The following is a 15,700-nucleotide window of genomic DNA, read 5'->3' as shown; positions in this document are numbered from 1 at the left end:
GTGAAATGCAGGTTTTTTAAAATAACCCTGAATTATTTCGTTATGCGTGTAGTGAATTTACATTCATAACTTAAAAAAGCAGCCTTAAACTTTCAGTTAAAAGGCTTACGAGCTGTAGTTTGGCTATAAGTTTTACACCAGATGTAGTCTTGAACTCCATACACATCTTGCACAACTTGTTCCAGTAATTTCAGAAAATAGTTACAAGGGAAACGTAGGTCTGTGAAATTTACTCTTTCTATGATGTGGCGCGACCAAGTAGATTATGTAACTTTCTCTTACTTTTTTGACATATGAAACGGACCTTTTCCTGTAAATCTAAATATGAGATTAAATACCCTAATTTTACAGCTGCCAAGCGACGAATACGGAGGCCGGTTTCGTCAGGATATTACCAGACTTGAAAAGCATGACTACTCAAATAAGCTGGAACCATGCTTGCTGAGCATTGGAGTTCTACAATCAGAAATACTCCAGAACATTCGTACAAGCATAGGGGACGAAAGGAAATACTTAAAACGTAAGTGGACAAAATCTAATATTAGTATAATACGCTTTTCCAGCCTATATAACATACTAAATATATACATTTCGTATAAATTGGTGTGGTCTGCCTAACAAAAACTTGATACAATGTAACATTTTAGATTCCTTCAAAGGATTTAACATTTTTCATTTAGTTTAAATTACAATATTACATTTGAAGGACAGGTGTATTTCTACTGGTTGCTCGCTTCAACGTATTTCGATTTTAAGATCTATGTACATATATCTAATTTGCTATCTGCATTTTCTTAAATAATCGCTTCTACGCTAGCGGTGGTTCTCAATTTTCTCAGATCTTAGTACTAACTTGTGTCTTGAGAAATGTAGAATTCAGCTAAATATTTTCCCACGACGTTTGCGTGTATGAGTTCCGTAACCTGTAAGTATTAATAGGTGTATTGTCAAAGTTTAACTTTGACTAAATATCTTCCGACATTCTTCGGAAGTGCAAGGCATTTGAGCTGTGTTATTAACATGTGTCCTGCCGAAACGTGACCTTGTAAATCTCTTTCCACTCCCTTGACATTTGTAAGTTTATGTACTTTTATTAACGAAAATGGCTGTTTCCAAATATAATTTTTGAGTACTCTTTTTCCACATTCCTGCCACGTATGAGGTTTCTCACTCTTATGTACTAGCCTGTGTCTTTCCAAATGAAATCTTTTTGTAAAGTCCTTTCCACATTCTTGGCACTTGTGAGAATTTCCACCTGTATGTATCACCGTATGTTTTTCCAAATAAGGTTTCCTTGTAAATCCCTTTCCACATATTTGGCATGTGTAAGGTTTTTCAGCACTATGTACTAACATATGTGATGCCAAATTTGACTTTTGATTAAATTCCCTTCTACACTTTTGACACGTATGAGGTTTTGCACCTGTATGTATTAAAATGTGTCTTCCCAAATGTGACCGGTGTACAAACCCCTTTCCACACTCTTCGCAATTGTAAGGTTTTGCACCTGTATGTATTAACATATGTCTTGCCAAATAGGATTTCCTTGAAAACCTATTTCCACATATGTTGCACGTGTGAGGTTTTTCACCTGTATGTATTAACGTATGTTCTGCCAAAACTGATCTTCGAGCAAATCGTTTTTCACACTGCTCGCAAGTGTAAGGTTTTTTATCCGCTTGTATCAACGTAGGTGGTGCCATAACTAACTTTTGTCTCAATCTTTTACCGCATTCTTGGAAACTGTGAGAGTTTTCACCTCTATGTATTAACATACGTGTTTCCACATTTGAACTTTGATTAAATCCCTTAACACTCTCTTGACACGTGTGAGGTTTTCCTTTTGTATGTACAGACGTGTGTGTTGCAAAATCCGAAGTTTGATTGAATCTTATTCCACATTCTATTCATGTCTTATATTTTTCAATTTTGTGTGATAACGTATGTATTGCTGAATGTGGTTGAGCTAATATTTTGTCAAACTGCTTCCAAATATGAGATTTCTCCTCTGAGCAAGAACTTGTTTCGTTTCCTGTAATAAACGTATTCGCTGTTCTGGGAAGAGTACGCATATGGTCCCTGTAACAAATTCAACAAATTTGGAAATGCAAATCTATGTAAATAATATGGAACACGTAAGAAATGCAAACTTCTGGATACAAAATCCAGCTACCAAAATAACCCCCTCTAAAATGTGAGGTGCTACCAGATACTCATACATTTCATGATAAACTAGTGTCTTTTTGTTAGCTTTCAAAAATAAAATGATACTACTTCCTTAAAGCGCATTTGGCTAGTGTTGATACATCAAAAAATAATTATCTTAGACTATCTCAAATTGTACTGCGACAGTAATCAAACTCATGTATTCATTCTTACATAAATCTGGATTCTTTATTCTTAATTTAATCGTACGTTTGTTCTTAAAACTTCTTAACAAAAGTATTCTTTGAATCTTACGAATTCATACAATTATATAATCTTTCTAACCTTTGTCCCTACGACATATACTTAGAATCTTCAACGCATTTCGTTTCTTGCTAATCTTGTTTATCTTAACAACCTTCGACTATTTTACATTAATCTTAGGCACATCGGCATGTGCAAACGTTTGTGACATTTCCTGCCAACACTTTTATTACGTAGTTACATGACATCTAAAATATTAAATCGATCACTATCTTGTGCTTACCATATCTTTTTATTCTCTAAACAAGAGTTTATCCTTTCACTTTTCTATCTCAAATTGTACCCACATTTATATATAACTCGTACATATATTACGCAGAATGAGCACTTCATTCTTATAGGTGAAAACTGAGGTATGAATCAAATGCAGATGTTTATGCATGCCATCATTAGTTTTTGTTCCAAAATATTCAGTAATTGGGAGAAGATTTTTTTTCAATTACACATACGAAAGCTGTCGCTGTGATGAACAAACAAAAGTACGGTATAACAAATTTTAAAATTTTGCACAAAATACGTCATTTCAACCGCAATAACAAATTCTACTAGTGCTTTTAATATCGCCTGGATGCTTTGATATAATACATTATCAACATATTGGTATATATCGACGTGGTTATTGTGATACATATCTAACAAGTAAAGGATCAAATCAATCAACAGAGTTCCGGGATGAAACATAATGCGCGTGATAGAGCATAATGAAAATATGTGTAAGTGCAATGTTAGAGCGGCAGAGTGAAATAAGAAACGGCGGGAGAACGGGTCAAAGTTGGTTGAACAAGGGCTATGCTATGTTTTAGAAATACATCAAGTAAACGGTTGATCTTTAAAATAGTGAAATATAAACAATGCTAACGCTGACAGTTTCACATATTGAAAAAGAAGAATGGACAGAAGTCACCAACCTCCGCCGCCATACTGAAATGCTCCATTTTGAAATATGTGATATTTTTTTGAAAAAGGAGACTATGTTTTGATCGGGAATGCAATGCTGCTGTACAGTTTATTATATCACTAACCCTTGATGAATTATGGCTTGTTTTTATCCATTTAGATACCATCACAACACATGTTCAAAATGACCGCCCTGTACAACAGTAGTGTGCCATACCGCTTTTCCTTTCTTCATGCACACCCAGCAAAGTCCAAAGACTCTGGAGAGACAGAAGCACTTACATCCTCAATCCTTTGATCTGCATTCAAAACCTGATGTGGTTGAAGGTCCTTTGTTTCGGCAATAACATTTTCTGCCATTTTGCGCCGATCCTGTTCATATTACGAGGTCTTGCTAACAGTGTGTGCAATATTACAAGTCAGAATTTTGTTTCGTTTATTATTATTATTTGCCCATCACTCGGACGCCATTATTTTTGTGGTGTTGCTTGGATTGATTAGCTTCCTCACATTCAACGCTCATATCCGAAGAGTACAGTCATGGGTGATAGGGCTCCTTTTTCTCGCACGCTCAAATATATGTGACACCTCATTATTTATTTTCGTTGTAGATGATCTCTTTATCTTTTCCTCGAACGCGCGCAGATTTCAAATTACATTTACAAAAATTATACCTGTTGAACATAGATCACGGCGTCCTCCGTTCCCCGGATATTGCTTTTTTTTTCGATGCAATAGTTGTACGCATTTTATAGTTGTTCATGTGTATAACCCACCGAATGCTTTCGTGCCAGGAAAGACACACATGGGGAGCTGCTGCTTTGCTCCCAACAACTATCTTCTACAGCTTGAATAGATGATTTTAATTTCGAAACATCTCCTTGCTCTTCTAAATCATTATCCGTTTTATCAACACCATCACTATCTACATCCGGTTCCAAGTCGTCATCCAACATTAATATTCATATCTCATTTACCACACTTTCGTTCTCTTCAAAACGTTTTCTTTCCAACACATCGTATTACTCCGACGATGGATCATCATGAGAAGTTTCCAAACTCGCGGAACAACATTATCATAATAATAGAAGGCGTTATATATCAAACAAACCGTGCAAACTTAATGCGATACGAGAGACAGTCGAGAAAGCTACTTCATCCGATAACTTATTTTCGGCTACATCGTCGTAATCGACTGCAATAGTCGAATTTTCTTCCAGATACCACATGCAACGCTCGACCCAAGTTGCTACTGCTTACGAAGGTGGACAAAGAAGTTTCAGTAAAAAGTACAGCAAGTAGTGAAAAGCACAGCCATATGCGTGCAGTAAAGAATAATTGCATCTCAATCTATCATATTTTATTTTATGGTCTATATTAGTAAATATGTGATTGAAAATAATTAGTTATATAAACTACATTGTTTTCTACGAAATGCGCAAAAAAGGGAAATGTAAGCGGTTCTTCCAAGTCGGAACAGATCTTTTCGGCACTATATGAAACAAATTGGAAGTAACGTCAGAAATAATAATGTAATAATATACAACTTAGATATTAAATTTCACTGTTAGGTTTCTTTGTTTGTAGATATTTTTAACCTAAATGTGTTTTCATGATTATCCAAATTTTCAAAATACGAATATAAGTCTCCTAGGATTTTACAAATAACTACAAAGATGATCCTAAATCTACCAAATAAGTACCGATCACCAAAGTTCATAATTCACTTTTTGAGAATATGCAGACTTTAATTTATATATTGTATCACTACCTTTGATTGTAAAAAAATATATATAACAGATTTCGAAATGGCGTGTTTCAAGACGGCGGCGGAGGTTCATGATCTACTTTGCCCATTCTTCTTTTGCCAATACGTGAAAGTATAACTGTTCCCACTGTCTATCTTTCAATATTTTTACAATTTAACAGTTTATTTGATCTATAACACAGCGTAACAGTTCTCACAAAAATTTTGACGCCCTCCGTTTCTTATGAAGCTCAGCCGCTTTAACTTTGCACATAGACACATACTTATATAATCTATTCAGAGCACCATGTCTCATCACGCAAGTCATCCTTTTGGACACATTACTTGTTAGCCTTATCACTTAGTTGTTTGTTAATATAGTATCAATCTTTAAATTCATAAATTCATTTTGAGGAATACAAAATGTGCAGCCTTCAATTGAATACATCCTTACTATTTATTTAAGAGAAAATGTGTTTGTAAAAGTACGGTTGTAATAGCTCCACCAAAAAAAAATCTAGCTATTTTCATGTGTTATCTTAATTTCAAATTCATTAATCTTACCGCTTTTTAGAGGAAAAAAATAAAGGGTAAGTAAAGTTATATACATTACTGCACTTAAATTCTGCGTTTGTTTTAAATGTTGCTATAACACCACTGTCTTTAGGAGTATAATTACTATCTTTAACAATTATACCAGCTTCAGCATTACAATGAACGTTAGTAGTCTCAAAAGAATAGAATTATAGTAATGTATTTCCAACATATGTTAAATTCTTTACTAATATTGATAAATAGTGAAATTCTAAAAACAGTATTTAAATTTTCTGTAATAAAATCACTATCACCTGTTTCTATTTCCACTCTATTCCTTATATGATATTCTGCTACTCCTATGATTATCGATTGATGTATTAGATAATAGTTAAGGCTCTTTAAGCTTTTGATCCGTTTGTATAAACACACGTTTATCTCTATACATAATCGTTGTATAGTCTGTGCCATTTGCAGATTAATAGGTACTGTAAAATACCACTAGTCTTATATGTAAACCTCTGTTATCTTTACCATTGTTATCTAATCATAATGTAACTACTTTTTTCAAAATGCAAATATCACTAGTAAAATTAGGCACTTATTAAATAATAAATGAATAAGTCAGATTTGCACAATGGTATTTCATGAATAAAAGTAATAAAGTTAATAGAAAATATCATTCGAAACTCAGAACACAGCTTAAAGAAGAAAGAAAGAAGTCACGCTTTGTTGAATATGCATATTTTAAATTAATCACTTCATCAGAATTATTACCTACAACAACAGGTTTTATTAATGAACTCAACCCTGAAAGTCCTCTAATTACTGGTCCATCATCTAAATTAAATATTAGAAGGAAAACGGTCCACACAAAAAATTGTTTATTGTACTAACCCATTTAAGAAACAAATAGAAATGATTATAACATTAAATGGAGATAGGGATGAAAAATATATTACAAATATCACTAAGATTAAAGAAACACTTAAAATATGTTCTCTATAATAATGAGTAAAGTTAAGAAAACTGCTAATTGGAATGTTTAAGAAGCGATTAAAGAAAAATGAATTAAAAAGAGAAATGGGAAGTTATTATCTGATGATATATGATGATTTCTTATATGATCTGGCAGTGGTAAGACTTTTTACTTATTTAACTTTTTAATGCAGTTTGAATATGAAAAATAACTGGAATTTGTAAGAGCTCATCCGTCAACTTAATTTACATGGAATAGCTCAGCGCTTTCATCCCGCTTTTCGGATACAAGTTTCTTAGTAGTATGAAAACTTGAACCTTCTAAGCGGCTTCTCATTCTTCCATGCACAATAAAGTCTATAAGGGGTTGCGATGGTTCAGTAGAACATTCACATCTAGTGCATAGAGCTCTTGCTTGAATCTCAGCTCGAGCCAAGTTTTGTGGTGGACAAACACAGCGTGCGTGGGTTTTCTCGGGGTTTTCCCATTTCCTTCCAAAGTTCCATCCATTTTTCATCACCACTGTGTCACTTACCCTTGCCGGTATAACCACTGATAAACCAGAAGATATTTTATTTCATTTCATGATATCTAAAAATCGAAGATCTCATGAAAAAATTTAATGTAAGTTCTTTATTAAAAATTTTTTGCGCTTTTTTTAAGTTTCTTACACGGGAGAATTTATTACATGATCCAATAAGAAGCATAGGAACATGAGATTGAAAGCAACTAAGACAGACGAGTAGATTATGGGGCCAAAGGCACTATTTATAGTTTCCTTATATATCAGTTTTGTAATATACTTTATGTCTAAATGTATTTCCCCGTTCTTTAATTTGCAACTTTGCTTGATTCCATAAATTTTTTCACACTACTTTCGATAATATTTCGCCTAGAAATGAGTTTTCAAGCATCTTTCCAGTACTCTCGTGTATTCATATTTGACATATTTCATACTGCCGTTCGGTACTGGTCCATACTTTGTACACTTGAACATGAAAGCGCTGAGCCATTCCATGTAAAATCAACAAGTTGAGAGATGGGCCCTTGAATAATTAATAATTAAAATTAAGAATAACTTTGCTTAGATATCGATTTATAGTCATAATGATCATTTCTCTTTAAAGGAGAGCTGCACAGAAGAATCCAATGAGGTGTATAATATACCGTTTTTAAAGTTGCTAATAGTCTGCTTTGTCGAAAGATACTTTATAGTTATATCCATTTGATAAATCTGTTCTTAATCTGCTGTAGATAACACTGGTTAACATGGTTTTTGTTACAAGAAATCTAAACAGCGTTTTAAGCTAAGTCGAGGGTGCTAAATTCGAAACTGAAATCAATTATTGTTTCGAGCCAAGTTTTCTTGTGACCTTCTACCCCTCTTTATCGAAATCGTTGAAAATCGTTAAAAACGATACACATGGCTTACTCTGCCATGGTTGGGTTTAAGTAACTTGCAGATTTGTTCATTGAAATAAAGTTGAGAGAAAATTAGATAAAATCGAGAAAAGCGCAAGGAGTTCCAATGCAAGATCCTGAGGTCAAAGAGGTAACTGACATTTGGCAACTTTGCCGACGAATCACATTCAAACACATAGAATTGCGTTCTGAGAGCGTCGGAAGTAGTTGCATGTTGTGTTAGGTTAGTGAAAGTTGAGTGTTGTATCATTCAGAAGAAGAAATGCCTCATATCTGTGTCAATACTTCTAATTATTTTTCTTATACTTCTGGAAGGTAACTTTCAAGTCGCAAAAAAACGACAATTGATCCCGCTTATAAAGAAGTACTACGAACTTTATTCCAGATGCAAAATTGGCGAACAAGACAAGAAATGCCCCGCCACCAAATACATTACGTAACATGTTAGACCCCTGACGGGCTGCCCAAGCGGCTCACGAAATTGGCAGGAAACAAGGGATCAAACAACACTGTTATTTTTGTCTAACAAAAATAGCTGGATTCAGGTCGAAAATAAAAAGTGTGTGCAATACTCGAATTTAGCATGTTATAGACTTAAATGAAATAGTGAAGAATTACTGGCACCAGTGCCTCCAGAAGATGTAATAGTGAACGACGATGAATCTGGTAACGAGCATGAAGATGATTCAGAAGATTAAAGATCCATTCAAGCCGACTCAAAACTTGAATTGCCCTTTGAATCAAATAAGAAACACATTTTGACACGAAGTGATCTCTACGATTTTGTTCACAATTTAAATTTGCCTAAGCAGCAATTTGAGCTTTTCACTTCGCGATAGGAAGGATTAAATCATCTTTGTTCCGATGTAAAATACAGTGTTTTTAGTGACCGCCATGCTGTTATCTCTGAATATTTCTCTAAGGAGAGTGCCTTTTTTTCTTAATTAATTGTTATGGAAACTTGGTCACTCATACAGTGTAAATGAGTGACGTTTATTCAGATAAAAACACTAAAACGAAAATAAAACTATCTTGTCCATTTAGCAACATTTTGTTTTACTAATTCTAATTTTCGTATTTATAATTATTTTCCTATGAAATTTACAACAAATATACATTTCCCGATTATACACATAGTATTAGTAATAAAAGTACCCTGCAAAATTATTATCGAATTATATTCTTACAAGAACATAGTTATAGATATGCAACAATCATTTTGGAATGAGTGTACATGTCAACTTGTTTTGAGAACTATATATATATATATATATATAATATATATATGTGTGTGTGTGTGTGTGTAGAGTGAGACAGAGAGAGAGAGAGAGAGAGAGAGACAGACAGAGAGTAAATATTTGAAGCACTTCTATTTCGACGCTTCTTTCTCCCGACTTAAGATAAACCAAAAATATTAAGTATAGTCTATGATTTGTTCTAAATTATGGTGTCTTCGATAAAACTACTTTGATGTATACAAACTTTACGGTGTGAATTTCTATAGCTAAGCAACTGACATCAAAACATTCCTTGGTGCATATTTACAGTAAAACCAGAAATGTAAATTTTATATAGCAAATTCATGGTACCGTAATGTTAGACTATTGTGTAAATATATTAAATATGTTGTGTTCTTGCCTGCGAGGTGCGTATCTACCTAGAAAAAAATAAAAAGGTGGAACTAGTTATGAGCGGATTTGCCCAATATGTAGCTAGTAACCATTAAAAGTAAAATTAAATTTCAAAAGTAAATGTACAAACTCATGACGCGCAACTACAGAAATATCCGAGAGTTAAGGTGTATGTAAGGAAAGAAAACATATCTGAATGTTACTTATACGTCTTTAGTAGTGCACAAATATATAGTTCAACACATAAGGTAATTTTATGTCTTATACAGTGTTTTGTGCTACCCGCATTACTGTGTACTCTCACCTTCGGTGACGCGCCTGTTTCCAACCAACACACCCCTTCGATTCCGCTCGAGCCAACATGCTGCGCTCCAGCCCTAGCTCCCATAGATTCGTGCCTTTTAGTGACTAATTAGTACAAATTGGCTAGTGTTTTGTGCAGAACAGTTCTGATCGTGTACGTACACGGCAGCCCCGTAAGTGAAGCTATATTGAGGAATTCAGCGTCTACTCCAAAAATGATAATACACAAAAATGAAAACAAAATCTTTAATTTTTACGTCCAACGATTACACAGACTAGGCTAAAGGAGATGGTTATAATGAGAAATGAATGAAATGGAAGAAAGTGGGAAGAATCGAGAGAACCATGAGAAAGCCAACGCACATGATGTTTTCAGCACAAAGCTCAATTGGTGCGAGCTGGAATGGAACCAAGGTTCCCACGACTCATGAGAACGCTCTACAACTAAGACACCATGCCCCCCCCCAAAAAAAAAAAGACAAATTCCTGAAAAAAGGGTAAATATGCAATTAATTTATACATGAATTCTTACAATAAACCTGTATCCAGTTTTGGTTAGAATTATCTCTTCTTCTTTCTTTTGCTAATATCTTTGGAAGCCCTCCGGAAAAGTCTGGCTGAGCGAATTCGACATAGTGATTGGTGAATTCCCGAGCAGATATTTTTCGGGAATATTCCCAATGGAAATTTTACTGGAATCTATGCACAATCACAAAGAAAATTGCATTCTATTACTATATTATGATTTCAAAGTGTAAATCGTTTCTATATCACAGTATATTATTATTGTTGTTGTTCGCAGATGAGTATTTAAAATGTACATTTTGAACGATGTTATGTAATTTTATTATATTTAGAGAGTATGCTTAAATAGATATTTATTTACAATATGTTTTATGAAAGTAAATGTTTCAAAAATGGTATAGTGACTCCACATACTTTTAAAACGCTAAACAGTATAAATTTACATGTATGTGGATTTTCTAAACTTGACTCTGCTAGTGATATTATAAACATATTAAATTTTTAAATGTTATAAACAAATTAGGTTCGGTAACAGCCAGAACACACATGTCCAACAATTTTGTCAACATTTGCGCATAAATATGTATGTTCACAATATTTGAAGATACTTTTGTATCTTTATAATTTTGCATGTAACATTACCACACACTACCTTTCTCCCTGCCCATTTCTCGAAATTTCATGCGTTAATTGCCATGTAACAGAAGTCCGAGTCAGAGAGAGGAGACAGACCGACGTCTATTAATAACGGTGGTTCAGGGTTTATTAATAATACTTCATCTCTATTTCTACATAATTCTACATTTCTTTACAAAATGATTCCTTTTCGTCATTTGTAAATTAGTACTTTGCTAATTTTGGCTATTGTTTAGCTTTGGGGGGCCATATTTTGCAGCTACTTTTTTGCGATATTCTATTCTAATGAGGTTGTTTTATGGTTTCATATATTAAATTACGTTACCAATATTAAATTCAGACAGCATTGCCGAGCGAGCGTTAGCGAGTGAAGGCGGGTTAGAACCACGCAGGGCATGTTGTTTTCTATCTTTGTTACGAACAATTCACTTTTTCTCACATAAATCATTTCCATTTATCTTTACGGTTTCTACAAATCCCCTACTGCCCTAAAAAATATTGTGCTCGATACTTTCTTGACTACTTGAACACCACTATCAACTCATTTCTTCAATGAATCATCCTAGTTTTTGATAGCTTTGGCCCCCCAATATTAAAAATTACTCTACTTTTTAGTGCAAATGGAAATGGAACTTTAAAAAATCACATTATTAGTTATATAAAGTACAGTCAAAGAATTTTAAATATTTTAACCTCCAAATTCTTTAAAACCTAGAAGTAAATCATTATATATTAAAATAAACAATTAGTCATATAGTTCTTATAATTTGTAAGATAAAGTAAAGAAATGGAAATAAATTACTTCCCGGGAATATTCCCACTTTTTAAATTCCTTCCCACCGGGAATATTCCCATTTTTTAAATTCCTTCCCACCGGGAATATTCCCACTGCCCACCACTAAATTCGACATGCCATGGGTAAAATCACAAATACCCATGTTTCTTTTTTCTAGTACAACACTTTACGTTTAAATTTCGGATATTTTCGGACGCGTTCAGTCACGCTACGTGTTCTTTTCTTACTTACGGAATATTATCGTCGAGCACACAAATTGTAAATATCTATAAGAATTGGTGACAATCCTATAATAGGTAATAAAATGATCAGTACTCATCGAGAAAGGAACTTTGAGATTTTAATGGGTGGTATCGATAAGTTATTTTTGTGTATAGCTTGTTTTCATGTGCAGTGCCACTTCAAAACTCCAGATTATTAATTTATGCGAAAGTATTTGTCATACCTGGCGATTATTAGCAAAATACCGGTATTCCATTTTACCTATAAATTTTCCGAACCCATGTAACTGCATAATCAATCTGAACGAGTTACTATATAGAAAATTTGGGTTAAGTTTAGAGTTACCCCCCCGCTTTTTATAAAAATCAGGAAATTTTACAGGAGAAATGAGGTAAGAAATGATAATTTGAAGTTTTTATTTGATGTTTAGGAATGTAAATTCGGCAGGAGAGTTATGTTTCATACGAGAAAAGATATATGGAAGTTAGTACTATTTGCCGGATGCGGAAGCATTCGCGGAAGGTTTCAGCACATGGTAGTTGTTAAATATGGCGAACAGGTGTCACGGATGCGCAAAATTAATGAAGAAAACCTTTTAAATTTTTGTGAAGCCCACGGAGTACTAAAGTTAAGTGAAATGTAACAATTTTTAATACTTTAAGCACTGTTTTTTGTATGTTGCAAAGTCCAAGGGCAACTCTGGACTGGAGGGGCAACTCTAAACTTAAGCCGAAAATTTTGCATTACCTTTCTCGCTCAACTGAACTTTTTGTTGGTGTGCAAGCCTCCTCAATCTCTATTTTTTTTAGAGGTTTTATATTACTTTCAAATTCAGGATCTTCCACTAGAAATTCTGATTTCGCCGTATTGATGTTTAATTTCACATCCGAAGAATACATTGCTACGTCCTTCTCCACTGTTTCCTCTTCTTTCAACGTAGATAATATTAATTCTTTGTTGTCAGTCATCAGTTTGTATGTCCACCCTTTCCCTTCGAGTGGATCTTCCTGAGGAAAGTCATTCTCGATTTCTTCTTTGCACATCACTTCCAACTTAATAGACGTCTCTTCAACCATTATGACTTCACATAAATTACGAATTTTGAAGTGAGCTTGATACTTTCAATTTGTTTTATATTGCCAGTGTTAGTAAAAGAACTTACAAGAACGCTCATAGAAGCAACTTTTTAGTTGCAATCAAAAATACGGTGAGATTTTATTTAAAAAAAAAAAAAAAAGAAGAAGAAGAAAACAGTAATTGCTGTTTGCAAACAAAACGCAATTAGCGAATTCAGCAAATTCGTTGACTTGGCCGTCTTGTCTTGTCTTAGACCATTATCGGTCTAATAGGGATGTGCACCAGCTATGTAGGCATGTGTGGTACAATAGCAAAATTGTCTTTTGTGTATTCCTTACACGGTGGATTTGTGATTCAAGAAAAAAAATTGAATACATTACAGGACAGAATTGGGAAGCAAGTACACAACGGGAAAAAGGTCAAAATTAAGAAAAATTTTCAGACAGTAAAAGAGAAATGAAAACCAAGTTGAACGGGTCAAAAAGTTAGAGAAAAGTGGGAACTGTAAAATGAAAAAAGAAAGAGTATAAAAAAAGAAGGTGATGTATGTACGTGTAAATGCAAAAGAAAGTGTAAGTGTAGTGGAAATGTGTAGGAAATCCCACTTAACATCGTCCTTACTTTAGCAACAAGCCGCTTGGGAGAGGGTCTCCTAGACGCAGAGTGCCAGTACCATCTAAATTATTTGAATGTGCAATGAAGTGGACATTTTCATAAATGGTTTGCGTCAAGACAACGCTAATCCTAACAATAATCTGCTACGCCGTTGGATGTCGCTACCATCCACATATAACGCGACTCAGCCAGACTTACACAGTCCCAGTTCTAGTTTACCTACTTCTCATGAGATGTCGCCATGGTCTCTATTCCATAATTTTTGCCTTCAGTGTTGCTACTTCAGTGTTTGAAACACGTTCAGTTATTTAGTTCATCAGCATACACGTATGTGCAATTGAACTAGATAGATATGTGAGGTGATTTTTTTCCAAAGGTCGACCGGAACTCCTTCTACACGAATATATAATTGTTTAATTATTAGTAAACTATAATAACATGTCAAGTAAATGCTTATGCGAAATTCTTGTTTGTACACAAATAGTTTCGATGCCAGTGCCAACAGAAAATTGCTTTCTTCTAAATCGTAGCAACCACCATCATATTCGATTAAACCCTAAGTTGCCCCATCGTTTGTTTAATTTATTCTGTATACAAGGTGACCAGACGTCCCGTTTTAGCCGGTACAGTCCCTTTTTTCCAACAGTTGTCCCGTTTTTTCTGATTATCGAACGGGACGCCTAAATGTCCCGGTTTTAAATAAAAATGGTCTAGGTGTCCCGTAATTATTATTCAAAATATAAATCGTCAATGCAAATTCTACTCTCTTCCGTACCAACTCTCGTTGCCAAGGTTCAGCCGTGTCTAGTCTAGAACTTCTGAATTTTCAAATGGGAGTTGTGTGTTCGTGGCTCAAGTGGGAATTCTGAGTGTTCAACTAATTAAAAGAATTGTTGGGCAGAATTTGCAATCGGGAACTATTATTTGTTGTGTGGTATACGTAAAGTTAGAAACGGTGTGTTATCACTCTTACTTGTGTATTTTGTAAATTGAGAACACTGCTGAGTCCCAAATTACAATCTGGAAGTCAGATATCCCCTCCCCCCCGTAGCCGATTCGTATGCGTCCCGTTTTCGCAAGTGAAAATTCTGGTCACTTTGTCTGTATATAAATAATAATTTCATTTGTAATTTGGAAATGTTTCAATCGTTTGCACAGACTTCGATTAAAAAATAAATAAATAAATAAAAAGTTAGTTGTAAAATATGCTAGATTGGTTTCCTTTTTCCCTCTACTTTTATAAAGCTTAATAATTTATAGTATTGACATGGAATAGATAGTCATAATGTTCATTTTAGAAAAGCGTCTGGTTTCAAATAATCAGCAATCTTATTTTAATATATTAATAATTCTGTAAATGAAAATGAAATGAAATCTTTAAGTTTTACTATTACTATATTATGGTTTCAAGGTTAAGTTCGTTTTTTTTTTTTTTAATCACAGTAGCTATATTATTACAGTTGTCTCCAGGCCCGTATTCAAGGGGGTCTAGCCCCCCCTAAATTCTGGCTGCCTAAATTTTGCTCCTAGTTTTTTGCGATATTCTATTCCGATGTTGTTGTTTTATGGTTTCATACGTTAAATTACGTTACCAATATTAAATTTAGAGAGCATTGCCGAGCAAGCGTTAGCGAGTGAAGGCGGATTATAGCCCCGCAGGGCACGTTGTTTTCTATCTTCGTTACCAACAATTCACCTTCTTTTCTCACATAAATCACTTCGACTTACCTTTACGGTTTGTACAAATCCCCTACTCTGCCGTGTCGCGACAAAACGCTGTAACTTGAGTTACATTGTTTTGTCGCTCTAAGCATTTTTGAATTTCCCCCACCGATACTTATGTTCACC

General features: G+C 34.2%; 1 protein-coding gene across 1 annotated transcript; it reads right to left on the bottom strand.

Moving 5' to 3' along the window:
- Window positions 1-529: 529 nt before the first annotated feature.
- Window positions 530-13,463, bottom strand: LOC145686764 (uncharacterized). Its single transcript, XM_081760404.1, has 2 exons — window positions 12,908-13,463; window positions 530-2,079 (listed from the first exon to the last, which is right to left on the bottom strand). The coding sequence occupies exons 1-2, from the start codon at window positions 13,234-13,236 to the stop codon at window positions 1,908-1,910; spliced, it is 501 nt and encodes a 166-aa protein (XP_081616530.1). The 5' UTR covers window positions 13,237-13,463; the 3' UTR covers window positions 530-1,907.
- Between the last annotated feature and the right edge of the window lie 2,237 nt (window positions 13,464-15,700).

This window comes from Thermobia domestica, chromosome 5 (genome assembly GCF_964235325.1).
Source record: "Thermobia domestica chromosome 5, izTheDome1.hap1.1, whole genome shotgun sequence".
In the NCBI taxonomy this organism is placed as follows: domain Eukaryota; kingdom Metazoa; phylum Arthropoda; class Insecta; order Zygentoma; family Lepismatidae; genus Thermobia; species Thermobia domestica.
The sequence above is the reverse complement of the archived record's forward strand: the minus strand, read 5'-3'. Positions and strand labels throughout refer to the sequence as shown.